Source organism: Sus scrofa, chromosome X (assembly GCF_054392235.1).
Source record: "Sus scrofa isolate SSC_HxYL_T2T_F1_AM1 chromosome X, Sscrofa_HxYL_maternal_Yorkshire_Landrace_v2.0, whole genome shotgun sequence".
NCBI lineage: Eukaryota > Metazoa > Chordata > Mammalia > Artiodactyla > Suidae > Sus > Sus scrofa.
In genome coordinates, this window is record NC_139401.1 from 2,289,949 (window position 1) to 2,308,303 (window position 18,355).

Here is an 18,355-nt window from a genome sequence, read left to right on the forward strand (position 1 = left end):
TCCATGTGACATCTGAACAATGGACACAAGGAACTTCTTTACAGACCAGATAGAGACTCTCAGACTTTGAAAAACTGATGGTTTCCAGAGGAGAGAGGTGTGTGTGGGGGGGATAGGCTGGAGGTTTGAGATGGAAATGCGATAAAATCAGGTCGTGATGATCATAGTACAACTGTAAATATAATGAAATTCAATGAGGAATTTAAAAAATTTTATTGGAATATGCTTGATTTTTAAAAAAGAATAAAAAGGAATTGGGCATATGCATTAGAGGTCTGTTCTTTTTATTTTTCTATTTTTTGGTTATAGCTGCTTTACAATGTGCCAATTTCTGTTGTACAGAAAAGTGACCCAGTCCATGAAATATGTATGTGTACATATATAGTATCTGTATATCTCTCTGTTTACCTATCTGTCCATCTATGTATCTATATACTTTGTGTCATGTTATCTTCCATCCTGGTCCAGAAGTCTGGATAGAGTTCCCTGTGCTGGACAGCAGGACCCCATTGCTCATCCATTCTCAATGCCATAGTTTGCATCTACTCACCCCAACCTCCCCACCCAGCCCTCTCCCTCCCCCTCCCATCCCCCCTTGGCCACCACAAGTCTGTTCTCCACGAGTTTGTTTTCTATGGGAAGGTTGATTTGTGGCAGTGATGAGGTTCCAGGTATAAGGGATCTCCTGTGGTGTGTGTCTTTCTCTGACGGACTGACTTCCCTCAGTATGAGAATCTCTGGTGGCATCCCTGTTGCTGCTCATGGCATGATGTCCTCCTTTGGATGGCCGAGTGGTATTCCACTGTGTACGTGCACCACATCTTCATCACCCATGCCTCTGTCCTTGGCCATAGAGGTTGTGTGCATGGCTTGGCTCTCATGAGCCAGTACTGATGCTTCCTTTTGTTGTTGTGTTTTTGGCCGGGCCACCATGTTTGGAAGTTCCTTCATGCCTTAGATATTCATTGAGCCCCTTCTGTATACAGAGTCTCTAGATGAGAGGGGTGTGTGAGTGAGAATGACCCAGAAGAATCAGCACCCCCATGGTCATCTTTGTGCCTCCCTGTGTGTCTGTTTGAAGTGTGGAGGGGGTGATTGAGAGAGGAGAGAGGAAGAAAGAGGAGAAGAGGAGGAAGAAAGAGTGAGAGCGGGAGAGGAAGGGAGGGGAGAGAGGGATGCTCATGCCTTCGTCTAGTTTCCCAGGAAGGATGTGGCATCTCCACAGCAAGATCAGGAAATGAAAGCCCCGAGAAGCCACAGCTGATGGGGCCACGGGCCTTGGGCAAGGGCTGGCTGAAGGGTCTCCCAGGGTTGTCTTCATGCCTGCCTCTGTGCAGGCAACAGGATGCTCTTGTCCAGCAAGGGAAGCCTGGGATCCAGGAGCCAAGGGATTGAGCATGTCACCAGCTCACCATGTCCTTGTCAGATCCTCCTGCATGCCCGGTCCTGGCCAAGGGACTCAGCCCCCAGTCATTGTCAAGTCACCCAATGTCCCTGGTCCTGGTAAGGGACTCTGCCCCCCCATCCCCCACCCCCCGTTACCATCACATGACCCGGCACATCCGGTCCTTCCCAAGAATCCCCTGGAGCCTCACCTTCACCACACCCCACCCTCAGGACTGTTCCTGTGTCTTCATCCCACCCACCCAGGACCCAACCAACCCAAAGCCACCCCACAGCGCTGGGGAGAGGCTCCCCCCCTAGCTACGTTGCACAGCACACAGGGAGGTTCCTGGGTTTTCTGGGCCATACTCGCGTTCCCCGCCCCACCTGGACGAGGTTACTTTGGCTTCAGGCCCCCTGAGCCCAGCTGACTTGAGCAGGCCAGCAAGGCACAGCGCTGAGGCGGAGCCATGTGGGGGCTGCAGGGCCCGCCCCTCCCCGCGGGGCTGCGCAGGTGCTGGTCATTCCCCAGGCGCCTGGGCAGCGCGCATGCGCGGCGTCCTCCCCGCTGGCTGCCCAGCCCAGAGCTGGCGCGTACAGAGTCCCCAGCCAGGGGCTCCCAGGTGGTCTCCCGCGGTGCGGACCTGACTCCGGATCCTTGCAGGTGAGTCGGGCAGAGCCTCTGCCAGGGAGGAGGTCGCTCCAGGGCAGAGAGTCCTGGGATACATGCTGCGAAGGACCCCGAGGCCGACGTTGTCACGAGGGAGTCGGTGCCCTGGCAGAAGCACAGGCCCCTCCCTGGTTTTCTCACCCCACAAAAGCCGGTGGGCATCATAGGTGGAGCAGATTGGGGGCGGGGGGCGGGGGCGGCGGAAGGAACCCGCTGGGCTTCAGGAAGACAGATGAGGAGTCGCTGCGTGCGGAGCCCCTGGGTTTGTTCCCAGGATGTTGCAGGTGGGGTTCCTGCCTGTTGCTGGCTTCGCCGGCTCCCCTGCGTGGCCAGCTCTGCCCGCCTGTTTCCTTGCCCTGGAGGGAGCAGCGACGTGAGGGGAGGCGTTCTTTGGGGTTCCGGGTCTGACCTTCTGGCCTGGGGTCGCTCCCTGTCTCTCTCCTGCTCCTCCTCGGGCTCTTTCTCCCTCTCTCGCCGCTCCCGCCCCCCAACCCCACCCCCACCTTTCCCTGCCTTTGTCCTCTGGTTCTCTGTCTGTCCCCATCTCTCTGTCCCCTTTCATCTCTCCTGCTACCTTTTCCTCGTTTTTTCCCTCTCCGTCTCTCTCCCTCTGTCCTTCCTGACACCCCATCTCTTGTCACAAAGGCTTTAAGGAAAGCCACCAGGCCTCCTGGAAGACTTCCAAGATGGTTCCTTAGGAAGCCACGGGAGAGGAAAGTAAGTATTGGTGAAAATGTTTTAAGAGGATCCCTCACCAGAGCATTTTCAGGATGTCTTCTTTTTTGCTCTTGCTTTAAAAAACGACAGGTGTGTATGTTTGATTGATTGTTTGTGTTTGCGTTGGGCAGGGAGTGGGGCGTCCTGCTCTTGGCTTGGAGTTGTGAATGCTTTGGAAAGGCCCCTGCTCTCTTGGTGCTTCAGAGAATGGATCTTTGGGGCACGTGCAGGTCAGGGGGACCCCTTTTAGGCTTTGGGAAAGCGTGGATGTGGGCTGGGGGGGACAGTCGGGGTTCAAGAGAGAGCTGAGACGCGGGGCATGGGTGGCTCTGTTTGTGGACAGAGGGAAAGAGCCACTTTCGGTTGTTATGGGGGGAGTCGCAGAGCCAGACAGGAAAGCCGGGAACAGAGAAATTGGGTCGCATGTGGGGGCACCACTTAATGGGATTCATCTGTGGAGATGGCGTCAAGGACCGTGCAGAGATGCCGGCATCCCGTTACCTGTGTGGGTCCGTGCCGTGGGAAAATCACCTCCCAACGACCCAGTCTTGCACCCCGTGCTCTTCCATCGGCTGCTGTTCCACGAGGCCCTTCAGGACGCACAGTGGGGCAGGGGGAGTCTCCTCAATCAGCGGGGTTGGGAAGAGGCCATCTCCACAGGGCAGACAATAACCTGGCTCCTTAGCTCGCATCAAGCTCCACCACTGCCTCCAAATGCAGTCAGAGCCTCAACCTAACATCTGAAACCTAAATCACCTGGGGAAGAGTCAGTAACATAGGAGTCAGCAAAGACTCAGTGGCTCTGACAGCAAAAGCCAAAAGAACCTACAAGTGCAATGGCACCAAACCAAAAAGCAAAAACATTAAAAAAAAAAAAAAAAAAAGAAAATCCAAACCCTTCTATATAGCACAGGAAACAATCCAGCAAAGAGACATTCTCTCCCTTCCTGCAGAATGGGAGAACATGTTTGCAAACTCTGGAGAGTGGAAAAGCTGCTGGGGCTCTCCAGCCTGTCTTGGGAGGTGGAGCCTTGGGAGGGGAGCGGGGAATCGGGGCTGCTGCTCGAGGTGTACACCAGGGACAGAGCAATGCCAGCTCCGAGGCGCATCGGCAACCTCCACCAGAGCTCATGGCAACGCGGCATCTTGAAACCACAGGAGGAGGTCAGGGATGGCACCCCCATCTCAAGGCTACTCCTCGGGTTCCGAACCCGGTGAGTCACACTGGGAACTCCAAGGGCTCCTTTCACCGTCTGCTGCTTTCTGCAAGTGCCACCCCCAGGGGGGAATCCCGAGGTGAGTCCGGCCTGTGGGGTTTCAGGCAGACTCCCCTTCCCTGCTTTGGAAAGGGCACCCCGAGCCATGCATCTGCTCAGTCAGGGGCCACATCTTTGAACCCCGCCCCCCTCTGCTGGTAGTTTTTAATTTCCTTTTTGATTTCCTCATTGACCCATTGGTTTTTTAGTAGCATGTTGTTTAGTCTCCATGTAGTAGGTTTTTTCTCTTTCCTTTTCCCATGGTTGATTTCTAATTTCATGGCATTGGGGTCAGAGAAGATACTTGAGATAATTTCTATGCTCCTAAATTTATTGAGATTCGCTTTGTGTCCCAATATGTGGTCGATTCTTGAGAATGTTCCATGAGCATGTGAGAAGAATGTGTATTCTGATTTTTTTTGGATGTAGTGTCCTGAAGATATCAATTAAGCCTAACTTTTCTATTGTTTCCTTTAGGATGTCTGTTGCTGTAGTGGTTTTCTGTCTAGAGGATCTGTCCATTGATGTGAGGGGGGTATTGAGGTCTCCTACTATGATTGTATTCTCATCAATATCTCCCTTTATGTCTGTTAATATTTGTTGTACGTATCTGGGTGCTCCTGTATTTGGAGCATATATGTTGACAATAGTAACATCCTCTCCTTGGATGGATCCCTTAATCATTAAGTAGTGTCCTTCTTTGTATTTCTTTATGTCTTTTGTTTTAAAGTCTATTTTGTCTGATATGAGTGTTGCGACTCCTGCTTTTCTGTCATGTCTATTGGCGTGAAATATTTTTCCCCACCCTTTCACTTTCAATCTATATGTATCTTTTGTCCTAAGGTGAGTTTCTTGTAGGCAGCATATTGAAGGTTTTTGCCTTTTTATCCACTCAGCCACTCTGTGTCTTTTGGTCTTTTGATTGGGGCATTCAGCCCATTGACATTGATAATTGATAGATGATTATTTATTGCCATTTGAACCTCGTGTTCCAGTTGATTCTATGGTTCTCCATTCTTCCTTTCTTTTTTTTTTTTTTTTTGTTGGATGGTCTCCTGTTATTATCTGCTTGAGTGTATTTTTTTTTCATTTTTTGCAAATGCAATATTTGGTTTTGGCTTGTGGTTGCCCTGTTTTTTAGGTAAGCTAACCCCTTCCCATAATTGTGTGTTTTAGCCTGATGGTCCTGTAAGTTCAAACACTTCATTACTATATTAAAATTAAGAAGAGAAACATACAAACAAACAAAAAGGATTATTTACTTCCTATCATCCCTTGCTCACATTTTATGGTTTTGATGACTCTTTTTTATTTTTTTCTTTTTAATTTTGTTTGAAGCATGTTCATGATTAAATCTGTATGCTGGCTTATTTGAGTGACTGCTCTCTGACTGCGTTTTCCTCAGTCCTAGTTCTTCCTCTTCTTCTTCTTTTTTTTTCTTTTCTTTTTTCTTCCCTTTCCTTCCTGTCTTTTTGGTTTAGAGAAGCCCTTTCAATATTTCCTTGAACCTGGGTTTTGTGTTGCTGTATTCTTTAAGTTTTTGTTTGTTGGGAAAAATTTTTATTTCCCCTTCTATTTTAAATGATATTCTTGCTGGATAGAGTATTCTAGGTTGCATATTTTTTCCTTTTAGCACTTTAAATATCTCTTGCCATTCCCTCCTGGCCTGTAGTGTTTGTGTAGAGAAATCAGCTGATATTCTTTTGGGGGTTCCCTTGTAGGGAACATTCTGTTTTTCTCTTGCTGCCTTTAGGATCCTCTCTTTATCACTAACTTTTGCCATTTTTAGTATGATGTGTCTTGGTGTGTGTCTGTTTGGGTTCAGTTTGTTTGGGGCCCTCTGTGCTTCTTGTATCTTGAACCCAGTATCCTTTAGATTTGGGAAGTTTCCAGTGATAATTTCTTCAAATATATTTTCCATCCCCTTATCTTTTTCTACTCCTTCTGGAATTCCTATTATGCATAGATTGGCCCGCTTAATATTATCCCATAGGTCTCTTATATTGCTTTCCAGTTTTTTGATTTGGTTTTCTGTCTGCTGACCGGATTGGGTGATTTCCATTATTCTATCTTCCATATCACTGATTCGTTCTTCTGCACTATTCATTCTGGTTTTTACTGCCCCTAGTTCAGTTTGCATCTCTGCAAATGAATGTTCTAGTTTTTCTTGGCTCCTCCCTATGTTTTCAGGTTCCTTTCTGAGGGTATCTGCATTACTGTTCATATCTTCTCTTAATTCCTTCAGTATTTTCACTATTTCTCTTTTGAACTCCAGGTCTGTCAGACTGCAGAGATCTGTTTCATTGTTGACTGTTTGAGGTGAGTTCTCCTGTTGGTTTGACTGGGGGTGGTTTCTCAGCTTCTTCATCTTGCTTGTTGTTTTCTTTCTCCTGAGGGAGTTGTACTCTCCGTTATCGGGCAGTGTTTGCCTTGTCACTGCCGTGGAATATTTCTTGAGGGCTGGCGTTGTTGGTCAATCTTTTTTGAGGCAGTGTGGCTTTTCTGGAGTGTTGATGGGGCTAACAGTGTTTCTTTGAAGCAAAGGAGGACTTCCTGAGGGCAGACAGGACTGGGAGGTCCACACCACGATGGTAGCAGATTTCACTTGGTCATGCAGAGCTTGCTCTGGTGTTTTTAGGCTGTGGGGTTCTTTCAGGGGGTGGGCGGTGTTGGGCAGCTGTTCCTCAGGAGTGCAGCACCCCCTGGGGGCTGGAGCAGCTATCTGGGTCACTGAGAACCTAAGAGGCTCTTCCCTAGGGCAGCCCAACTCAGAAGGACAGCCTGAGAATGTAGGTGGATCTTTTCACAGTCCGGCCGAGCTTGTTGCAGCTTTTCTGGGCTGCAGGGGCTCTTCCAGGGGGCTGGTGGTGCTGAGCAGCTATTTCGCAGGAGTGGGGCACCCCCTGGGGGCTTGGGCGGGTAGTAGGGCCACTGGAAACCCAAGAGGCTCCTCCCCAGGGCAGCCCGACTCAGAAAGACCGTCTGAGATCTTTTCCCGACTCGGCCAGGCTTGTTGCAGCTTTTCTGGTCTGCAGGGGCTCTTCCAGGGGGCTGGTGGTGCTGAGCAGTTATTTCACGGGAGTGGGGCACCCCCTTGGGGCTTGGGTGGGTAGCAGGGCCGTTGGAGACCCAAGAGGCTCCTCTCCGGGGCAACCCAACTCAGAAAAACTGTCCGAGAATTAGGCCGATGTATTCACGGCCTGGCTAAGCTTGTTCTAGCTTTTCTGAGCTGCAGGCCTTTTCTCGGGGGCTGGTGGTGTTTGGTGTTGCTCTGCGGAAGTGTAGCCCCTCCAAAGGGCAAGCAGGCCTGTGCAGGGAGAGCCCCTGCGGTGGTAGGCTTCAGGCAGTTGTTGAGGCCAGCCCTCCTGGATGGCAGGCAGCCCCGGGTCGGTGAGAGCGTAGGTGGGGGCGGGGGTGGGGGGAGGGGATGCACTGGGAAGCACAGCTTCCTGCTACCTAGCGGGCCTGTAAGCTTGCTGTGGCGTTGGGGGTATTCTGTGGGGACCCACCCCTTCTCTCCCCTCCCCAGCACGGGCGCAGACCAGGCTCTTCTCCCAGGTTCCCTCTGAGGTGGTTTTCCACTTCCCCGCTCCTAGAGTATTGTTCCCTTCCTCTGCGACAGCTTTGTTTTCTAGTCTCCCAGGCAGTATCTGCCCCGTCAAATGGTTTCTAGACCTCCCAAGCAGGTTCCGCTCTGCCCTGCCCCCCCCAGCCTGGGGACTAACCACTGTAGCCGAGGTTTTGGTGCCCAGCCCCCACCCAGGCGATGTCAGGCCCTTTCTCAGGGACTAACCTTCCGAGGCGAGGTCTCGGTGCCCAGCCCCCACCCAGGCGTCCCCCAGCCCTTTCTCAGGGACGAACCTCTGGAGCTGAGGATTCGGTGCCCAGCCCCCACCCAGGCGTCTCAATTTTTGGTGACTGTGCCTGTAGTTCAGATGGTCCGTTGGGTTCTTTTTTTTAATATTTTTTTTTATTTCCCCACTGTACAGCAAGGGGGTCAGGTTATCCTTACATGGATACATTACAATTACAGTTTTTCCCCCACCATTTCTTCTGTTGCACCATGAGTATCTAGACATAGTTCTCAATGCTATTCAGCGGGATCTCCTTGTAAATCTATTCTAGGTTGTGTCTGATAAGCCCAAGCTCCCGATCCCTCCCACTCCCTCCCCCTCCCATCAGGCAGCCACAAGTCTCTTCTCCAAGTCCATGATTTTCTTTTCTGAGGAGATGTTCATTCGTGCTGGATATTAGATTCCAGTTATAAGTGATATCATATGGTATTTGTCTTTCTGGCTCATTTCACTGATGATTGGATTTGGAAGATGTGGTATTTATACACAATGGAATACTACTCAGCCATAAAAAAGAATGACATAATGCCATTTGCAGCAACATGGATGGAACTAGAGAATCTCCGTTGGGTTCTTGATCGGCTTTTCCATACTCCAACTTACTGCTACACTCTTCTCTGCATCTGGAGATTCCTCCGATTTGTTTGATCTTTCCCCGGTAGGTGACTTTCCAGGGTGCGGGATCCCTTTCTCCTCCGCAGTTCCCTTTCGGGAGCTCCCATCCCGCTCGGATTCACCTTCTCTCACTCGCCTCTTTTCTCCCGTTCTGCCCAGTAATGTCACGAACTTCTTGCCGTTATTGGAGTTTAGGTTCCTCTGCCAGCGATTGGTTGCTGTTCTGTGCGAGTCATTTATTCTGTAGATGTGCTTTTTTTGTTGTGTTTGTGGGAGAGGGTGAGCGTGTCCCCCTACTCCTCCGCCATCTTGTCCTCTCTCTCCATGCATCTGCTTTTCCCAGTCAGGGGCCACATCTTTGAACCCCGCCCCCTCTCCTGGGCTGTCAGAAAGGCGCCCTCTGTGGGGTTGGATGGGGGGACGGAATGGGAAGACCAGGTGGTGTTTGCTCCAGTGCCTGGTGGTCTGTGGGATGATGGCCCCTTGACTTTCACTGTGCACCGACGATGGCTCCCAAAGGAAGGGGTTTGGGGGAGCGTTGGAGAGGAAGAGAAGACAGCACGTGCAAGAGACCTCCACGGAGAAAGGAGCCATGAGGGCCAGAAAGCAGTTCAGCCAGGAGGAGCCCCTCTGGGCAAAGCCGGTTCCACCTAAGTTGCGGCCGAGAGCCGGCTGAACCTCAGGGAAACTCTTGTCACTGGGTTGACACTTCTTGGTTCTCGTTGTAACTCCATCGGAGCAGCACCACCTTCCCTTTGCACCCGTGCCCCTGCACTGGGACTGCCTGGGTGGCCTGCAAGGCGTGCTGGGACGTGTGGGGAGCCCTGCCTCTGCGCCAAACGCTCAGATCGCCTGACCCCAAACACCAGACCAATACTCATAAGCAGGAACCCTTCCCTCCTCCTGGGATATAGGCTGGGAGCCCTTTCTTTTCCCCCCATGTTTCATGGCTGTCCCTGCTACCCATGGACGTCCCCAGGCTAGGGGTCACATCAGAGGTGCGCTTGCCAGTCTACCTACACTCCAAAGGGAGACACACCGCATCCGAGCTTCATCTTCGACCCACGCCCCAGCTCAGCGTCATGCAGGGTCCTTACCCCATTGAGTCAGGCCAAGGATGGAACCCACCTCCTCACGGACACCACGTCAGGTTTTTAACCCACTGAGCCAGCCCAGGCACTCTGTGGCCTGGGAGCCTCTGTGCCTTTGGGCTTCCTAGCAGTATGGACGGTGACAGTAGGAGCTGAGACCAGAGAAGGTCCTGATGAGCCTCCCAGGTCAGGGCAGATTCTGGAGGTGTGAGCCATGCTGGGGCAACATTGTGGGGTTTTCCGCTTTGTACGTGGTGTGCATATGGTCCATCTTCTCTCGAGAGGTGCAGAGAAATCCTTTGGCAAAATCCAACCCCCACGTCAGATCCAAACCCTTCCGAAAGTGGGCCTGGAAGGGACCGACCTCCCCACACGGAAGGCCATACCAGACACACCCAGAGCTACCCTCCTTCTCCGTGGGGAACCGAGGAAAGGCCTCCCGTGGAGATCCGGCCCAAGTCCAGGATCTGTGCTCTTGCCTCTCTCATTCAGCGCAGTTGGGGAAGTCCCAGCCTTGGCAATGAGAGAAGGTAAGGCAATGCCAGGAATTCACATGGGAAGGGAAGGAGGAAAAGGTCCCTGTTTATTTGCAGGTGACAGGATACGACCCTCAGCAACGCCTCCAGACGCTGCCAGAAACCTGTTGGAGCTCAACCAGGCATTGGGCCAAGCCGCAGGAGACACACACTGCACAGCGCACAGGGAAATGCCTGGGTTTCTGTGCCATCCACATGCCCCTCCGGAGGGTCCTGTGCCTTCCGCCCGCCCCCCACACCCACCCGCACCCCCAGCCGCACCCCCGAGCCCAGCGGACTTTGCGCGACACAGCAGGCCAGCAAGGCACAGCGCTGAGGCGGAGCCACGTGGGGGCTGCAGGGCCCGCCCCTCCCCGCGGGGCTGCCCAGGTGCTGGTCATTCCCCAGGCGCCTGGGCAGCGCGCATGCGCGGCGTCCTCCCCGCTGGCTCCCCAGCCCAGAGCTGGCGCGTACAGAGTCCCCAGCCAGGGGCTCCCAGGTGGTCTCCCGCGGTGCGGACCTGACTCCGGATCCTTGCAGGAGAGTCGGGCAGAGCCTCTGCCAGGGAGGAGGTCGCTCCAGGGCAGAGAGTCCTGGGACACGTGCTGCGAAGGACCCCGAGGCCGACGTTGTCACGAGGGCGATGGTGCCCTGGCAGAAGCTCAGGTCCCTGCCTGGCTTTCCAACCCCGCCAAAGCCGGTGGGCATCATAGGTGGAGCAGATTGGGGGTGGGGGGTGGGGGCCGCCGAAGGAGCCCGCTGCGTTTCTGGAAGAGGGCTGAGGAGGCACTAGTTGGGGAGCCACGGTGTTTGTTCCCTGGGTGTTCCAGGGGGGGTTCCTGCCTTTTACTGGCTTCGCCGGCTCCCCTGCGTGGCCAGCTCTGCCCGCCTGTTTCCTTGCCCTGGAGGGAGCAGCGACGTGAGGGGAGGCGTTCTTTGGGGTTCCGGGTCTGACCTTCTGGCCTGGGGTCTCTCCCTGTCTGTCTCCTGCTCCTCCTCGGGCCCTTTCTCCCTCTCTCTCCGCTGCCGCCGCCCCACCCCCCACCTTTCCCTGCCTTTGTCCTCTGGTGTTCTGTCTGTCCCCGTCCCCGCCTCGCTGGCTCTTGGCCTCGGCCTCCTCCCGGGCTTCCCCCTCCCTTCCCCCATTGTTTCCCCCTCTGTCTCCCTCCCTCTCTCCTTCCTGACACCCCAGCGCAGGTGCCAAGGGCTTGAAGGACAGCCACCCCTCCGGCACCCCCTCCAAGCTGGCTCCTTGGGCATGCGGGGGGGCAGGGGCGTCTCCTCCACCAAGGGGCTTGGGAAAGCTGCCTCTGCACATGGCAGACACTCCTCTGGACCCGCAGCTCCCCACATGCGAAACAATTCCCTCCCAAGGCAGGCAGGACTTCCGCCCGCATCTCCAACCCGCAAACACCTGGGAAGAGCTCGGGACACAGGGCTCAGCAAGGATGCGGGCGCTCTCCCAGCAAAAGCCGAGAAGCACACCAGCCATGGCACCCCACCCAACCACAGCACGCAAAACCCTTCTGCACAGCCCAGGAGGCAATGGCGCCCAGGGCCGCGTTCTCCCCTCCCGCAGAAGGGAAGCAGGTCTTGGCCCCCTCTTGAGAGTGGCCACGCTTCTGGGGCTCTCCAGCTTGTCTTGGGAGGTGGAGCCTGGCCAGAGGAGTGGGGAATTGGAGCTGGCGCTCCTGGTGGATACCACGGGCACAGCACTGCCCGATCCCAGCCTCATGGGCAACTTCCACCGCGGCTGACGGCGAGGCTGCCCCCGGAAGCCACGGAGCAAGCCTGGGGAGGGAACACGCCTCCCCTGGAGACGCCTCGGGTTCCGAACCCGGGGAGCCACACCGGGAACGCCAGGCGGTCCTTTCCCCAACTGCTGCTTTCAGCACATGCCACCCCCTGGGGGGAATCCCGAGGTGAGTGCGGCTCATGGGGCTTCAGACCCACTCTGCTTTCCTGCTTTGGAAAGGGCACCGCCAGCCATGCATCTTCTTCGGCCAGTCAGGGGCACATCCTTCCCCTCCTACCTCTGCTGGGCTGTCAGAAAGGCGCCTTCTGCGGGGTTGCATGGGGGGGTGGGAATGGGAAGACCAGGTGGTGTTTGCTCCAGTGCCTGGTGGTCTGTGGGATGATGGCCCCTTGACCTTCTCTGTGCTCTGAGGACGGCTCCCAAAGGAAGGGTTTGGGGGAGTGTTGGAGAGGAAGAGGAGACAGCACGTGCAAGAGACCTCCACGGAGAAAGGAGCCATGAGGGCCAGAAAGCAGTTCAGCCAGGAGGAGCTCATCTGTGCAAAGCCGGATCCACCTAAGTGGCGGCCGAGAGCCGGCTGAACGTCAGGGAAACTCTTGTCACTGGGTTGACACTTCTTGGTTCTCCCTGTAACACCGTGGGATCAGCACTCCCTTCCCCTTTGCACCGGTGACCCTGCACCAGCACTGCCTGGGTGGCCTGCAAGGCATGCTGGGACATGTGGGGGCCTATGGAGGGATCTGTGTGGAGCCCTGCCTCTGTGCCACACGCTCAGATCCCCTGAGCCCAAACACCAAGACAAATACTCCTAAACAATAATCCTTACCTCCTCCTGGAAGAGAGCCTGGTAGTCATTTTTGTTGTTGCTTCTTTGTTTTTTGTTTTTTGTTTTTTTTTTTCATCTTATGAATAACTTCTGCTCATGGAAGTTGCCAGTCCAGGGGTCGAATCAGAAAAGCAGTTGCCAGTCTACAGTACAAACGGAGGCACACTGCATCCGAGACTCATCTGCAACCTACACCCCAGCTCAGAGCAATGCAGGGTGCTTAACCCATTGAGTCAGGCCAATGACGGAACCCATCTCCTCATGGCCCCTGTGTCAGGTTCTTACCCCCCTGAGCCAGCACAGGAACTCTGTTGCCCTGGGATCCTCTGTGTCTTTGGGCTTCCTAGCAGTATGGATCGTGAATGTAAGAGCCGAGACCAGAGAAGGTCATGATGGACCTACCAGGTTGGGGCAGATTCTGGAGGTGTGAGCCATGCTGGGAAGAGAGTTGTGGGGATTGTGGCTGTGCTCTTGTCGTGAACAAGGTGCATCCTCTCTCAACAGGTGCAGAAAAAGCCTTTGACAAAATCCAACACCTCTTTCTGATAACAACCCTTCAGAATGTGAGCCTAGAGGGAACGTACCTCAACATTCGAAAGGCCATATATGACACACCCAGAGCTGCCATCCTTCTCAGTAGTGAAAAGAGGAAAGTCTTCCCATGGAGAGCAGACACAAGACCAGGATGTCTGCTCTCGTCTCTCCCATTCAACCTAGTTTTGGAAGTCCTAGCCAGGGCAGTCAGAGAAGAAGAGGAAATGTAAGGAATCCCAATGGGAAAGGAAGGAGTAGGATGTCCCTATTTGGAGATGACATGATACTATCCCCAGAGAATCCTCAAGACGCTCCCAGAAACCTGTTAGAGCTCGACCATGAATGTGGCAAAGTCGCAGGATACAAAATGAATATACAGAGATCAACTACATTTCTAGAGACTCACAATGAAAGATCCACGAGAGAAATTAGGGAAACAATCCCATTTACCATCGCATCAAAAAGAATAAATACTTAGGAATCAACCTACCTAAAGAGACCAAAGACCTGTATTCTGATTACAATCAGATGCTGTTGTAAAAAATCAGAGATGACACAAAAAGATGGAAAGACCTTGTTCTTGGACTAAAAGACTCCAGATTATCCAAATAACTCCACTCCCCATGGCCGTCTACAGATTCAGTGCAATCCCTGTCAAGTACGAAGGACATTATTCACAGGACTAGAACAAACTCTCTGCAAGTTTCTTTGGAAGCACAACAGACCCAGCAGAGCCAAAGCCATCCTGAGAAAGAAAAGGGAGCTGAAGAAATCAGTCTTCCTGACTTCAGACTGTACATACAAGCTACAGTCATCAAAACCGTATGGTACTGGCACAAAGCCAGAAATGGAGATCAGGGGAACAAGACAGATGCCCAGAGGGAAACCCAGGCACCTGCAGTCCACTCAGTTATGACAAAGGAGGCAAGTGTATACAATGGAGAAAAGACAGTCCCTTCCCCACGTGGTGCTGGGAAGACTGGACGGCCACTGTCACAGAATGCAATTAGAACCCTTCCTAACCCCATACACAAAACTAAACTCAAAATGCACTAAGGACCTCAATGTAAGACCAGACAAAGACTCTTAGAGGAAAACATAGGCCACACCCTCTCTGACATGAACCACAGCAATATCTGCCCAGATCCACCTCCTAGAGGAATGACAATACAAACAAAAATAAAAAAATATGGGACCTAATGAAGCATAAATGTTTCTGCCCAGCAAAGGAAGCCCTAACCAAGACAAAAAGGCAACCCACAGAGTGGGTGAACATATTTGCCAGTGAAGCGACTGACAAGGGATTCATGTCCAGAATTTATAAACACCACCTGTAGCTCAATACCAAAACAAACATAAAACCACAAAAAAACAAAAAACCCTTGGCAACCCCAACAGAAAATGAGCAGATCTGTAAATAGACAGTTCTCCAAAGAGGATGTACAGATGGCCCACTAACACATGAAAAGGTGATCAAATCACTATTAGGGAAACGCAAAGCAAAACCTCTGTGAGCTGCCTCCGTACCGCAGCCAGCGTGTCCATCATGCAGACGTCTGCAAACAGGAAATGCGGGGAGGGTGTGGAGCAAAGGGAACCCTGTGATACCAGTGGTGGGAATGTCAGTTTGTACAGCACTGTGGAACACAGGAGGGAGAGTCCTCAGAAGACTCAAACTAGAATAAGCATTTGATCCAGAAATCCCACCCCGGTCATCTCTCCAGAGAAAACCATGGCCCGAAAAGATCCGTGTACTCCATTGTGCGTTGCAGCGCTCTGAACAAGAGCCAAGACAAGGAACCCACCTCAATGTCCATCGACAGAGGCGTGGATAAAGATGTGGTCCATAGACACAAAGGAATGTGACTCAGCCATGAAAGGGAAAGAAGGAAAGGCATTTGCAGCCACATGGGTGGACCTGGACACAATCAGGCTGCGTGAAGCTAGTCAGACAGTGAGACACCACATCATGTGCTATCACTTCCATGCGGCATCTAAAAAAAGGCCACCGTGAACTTCACTGCAGGCCAGATACAGACCTATAGATTTTGAAAGACTGATGATTTCCCACAGACACAGACAGGAGGGTGGGGGGAAGGGCTGGAGGTCTAGGATGGAAATGCTATAAAGTCAGGTCATGATGGTCAAGGTACAAGAGTAAATACAGAAAAATTCATTGAGTAATTTTTTAAAATGTTGGAATATAGTTGATTTTTTTATATAAAAAGAATAAAAATGGGCATATGCATCAAGAGGTCTGCACTACTTTTCTATTTTTTTGTTATAGCTGATATACAATGTTGTGCCAATTTCTGTTATTCAGGAAAGTGACACAGTCCATCAAATATGTATATATATATTTTTTCTCTTATTGTCTTCCATTACATTCTATTCCAATGACTAGATAGAGTTCCCTGTGCTGGACAGCAGGACCCCATTGCTCATCCATTCTCAATGCCATAGTTTGCATCTACTCACTCCAACCTCCCCACCCAGCCCCTTCTCTCCCCCTCCCATTCCGCCTTGACAACCACAAGCCTGTTCTCCAAGGCCATGTGTTTCTTTTCTATGGGAAGGTTTATTTGTGGCAGTGATGGGATTCCAGGTATAAGGGATCTCCTGTGGTGTGTGTCTTTCTCTGACGGACTGACTTCCCTCGGTATGGGAATCTCTGGTGGCATCCCTGTTGCTGCTCATGGCATGATGTCCTCCTTTGGATGGCCGAGTGGTATTCCACTGTGTACGTGCACCACATCTTCATCACCCATGCCTCTGTCCTTGGCCATAGAGGTTGTGTCCATGGCTTGGCTCTCAGGAGCCAGTATTGATGCTTTCTTTTGTTGTGTTTTTGGCTGGGCCACAGGGTTTGGAAGTTCCATCATGCCCTAAATATTCACTGAGCCCCTCCTGTATGCAGAGTCTCTAGATGAGAGGGGTGTGTGAGTGAGAACGACCCAGAGGAATCAGTGCCCCCACGGTCATCTTTGTGCCTCCCCGTGTGTGTGTTTCAGGTGTGGAGGGGCTGACTGAGAGAGGAGAGAGGAAGAAAGAGGAGAAGAGGAGGAGGAAGAAAGAGTGAGAGCGGGAGGAAGGGAGGGGGAGAGAGGGATGCTCATGCCTTCGTCTAGGTTCCCAGGAAGGATGTGGCATCTCCACAGCAAGATCAGGAAATGAAAGCCCCGAGAGGCCCCAGCTGATGAGGCCACGGGCCTTGGCCAAGGGCTGGCTGAAGGGTCTCCCAGGGTTGTCTTCATGCCTGCCTCTCTGCAGGCAACAGGATGCTCTTGTCCAGCAAGGGAAGCCTGGGATCCAGGAGCCAAGGGATTGAGCATGTCACCAGCTCACCTGGTCCTTGTCAGGTCCTCCCCCATACCCGGTCCTGGCCAAGGGACTCAGCTCACCTGGTCCTTGTCAGATCCTCCCCCATGCCTGGTCCTCTCTAAGGGACTCAGCTCACCTGGCCATCATCTGGTGACCGAGCTCACCTGGTCCTTCCCAAGAATCAGCTGGAGCCTCACCTCCAGGACACCCCACCCCTGCTGCCTTTGCTGTGTCTTCATCACACACATCCAGGAACAAAGGAACAGAAACCCAAAGCACAGCCCTGGGGAGAGGCTTCCCCGCCAGGTGCCCTCCGCAGCCCACAGGGAAGTTCCTGGGTGTTCTGTGGCATCCACATACCCCTCTGGAGGCTCCTGTGCCTTCAGGCCCCCAGAGCCCAGCTGACTTGAGTGGACACAGCAGGCCAGCAAGGCACAGCGCTGAGGCGGAGCCATGTGGGGGCTGCAGGGCCCGCCCCTCCCAGCGGGGCTCCCCAGGTGCTGGTCATTCCCCAGGAGCCTCAGCAGCGCGTATGCGCGCCTTCTTCCCCGCTGGCTTCCCAGCCCAGAGCTCGAGTGCGGAGTACACACCGGGGGCGGGGGTGGAGGGGTGGGGGTGGTGCTCCCAGGCGGTCTCCCGGGGTGCGGAGCAGACTCCGGATCCTTGCAGGTGAGTGGGGCCTAGCCCCTGCCAGGGAGCAGGTCACTCCAGTGCAGAGACCTTGGGAGCATCCTGCGAAGGACCCGAGGCCGAGGCTGTCACGAGGGAGATGGTGCCCTGCCAGAAGCGCAGGTCCCTGCCTGGCTTTCTCATCCCGCAAAAGCCGGCGGGCATCACAGGTCGAGCAGATTGGGGGCGGACAGGCTCAGGGGTTGGGGGGGAAGGAACCCGCTGCGTTTCTGGAAGACAGATGAGGATGCGCTCAGCGCTGAGCCAGCGGGACTGTTGCCAGGATGTTGCAGGTGGGGTTCCTGCCTTTTGCGGGGTTCGCCCGCTCCCCGGCGTGGCCAGCTCTGCCCGCCTGTTTCCTTGCCCTGGAGGGAGCAGCGACGTGAGGGGAGGCGTTCTTGGGGGTTCCGGGTCTGACCTTCTGGCCTGGGGTCTCTCCCTGTCTGTCTCCTGCTCCTCCTCGGGCCCTTTCTCCCTCTCTCTCCGCCGCCGCCCCACCCCCCACTTTCCCTGCCTTTCTCCTCTGGTTCTCTCTGTCCCCATCTCCCTTCTCTTTCTCTAGGTATCCCCCCCCCCCCCCGGGCTTCCCCGTTCTTTCCCCCGTTGCTTCCCCCTCTGTCTCCCTCCCTCTCTCCTTCCTGACACCCCATCGCAGGTCCCAAGGGCCTGAAGGAAAACCACCAGGCCTGCGGCACCCCCCTAAAAGTTGGTCCTTAGGAATCCATTTATGCGAGAAAGGTAATTATCGGGAAAATGCTTTTAAGAGTCGAATTAACCAGAGAATTTTCTGGACGTTTTATTGTTGTGGTTGTTTTTTTGTTTTTTGTTTTTTTTTGCTTTTTGGGGCCGCACCCTGGACACATGGAAGTTCCCAGGTCGAATTGGAGCTGCAGGTACTAGTTCACGCCACAGTCAGTGCAATGCGCCATCTGAGTCTTGTCTGCAGCCTACACCACAGATCACGGCAACACTGGATCCTTAGCCACTGAATGAGGCCAGGGATTGAACCCGAAACCTCATGGTTCAGAGTCTGATGCGTTTACACCTCGCCAGATCGGGAACTCTTGTTGTTGTTGCTTTCTTTCAAAAACGGGAGGTTCTTGAAGTTCCTGTTGTGGTGCAGGGGAAACGCATCTGACCAGGAACCA

The 18,355-nt window shown here is 53.3% G+C and overlaps 1 protein-coding gene across 1 annotated transcript; it reads left to right on the forward strand.

Annotated features, from left to right (window-relative positions):
- Positions 1-10,911: 10,911 nt before the first annotated feature.
- Positions 10,912-13,688, forward strand: LOC146394437 (uncharacterized). The gene is made up of 2 exons (XM_085007064.1): positions 10,912-12,023; positions 13,188-13,688. The coding sequence occupies exons 1-2, from the start codon at positions 11,360-11,362 to the stop codon at positions 13,445-13,447; spliced, it is 924 nt and encodes a 307-aa protein (XP_084863190.1). The 5' UTR covers positions 10,912-11,359; the 3' UTR covers positions 13,448-13,688.
- Positions 13,689-18,355: the final 4,667 nt, after the last annotated feature.

Bases quoted from the DNA above. Each gene is read 5' to 3' on its own strand.
- LOC146394437 (XM_085007064.1), top strand. From the start codon at position 11,360: ATGCGGGGGGGCAGGGGCGTCTCCTCCACCAAGGGGCTTGGGAAAGCT. The intron at 12,024-13,187 runs GTGAGTGCGGCT...CTCTCTCAACAG, and splicing joins CCCCTGGGGGGAATCCCGAG to GTGCAGAAAAAGCCTTTGAC.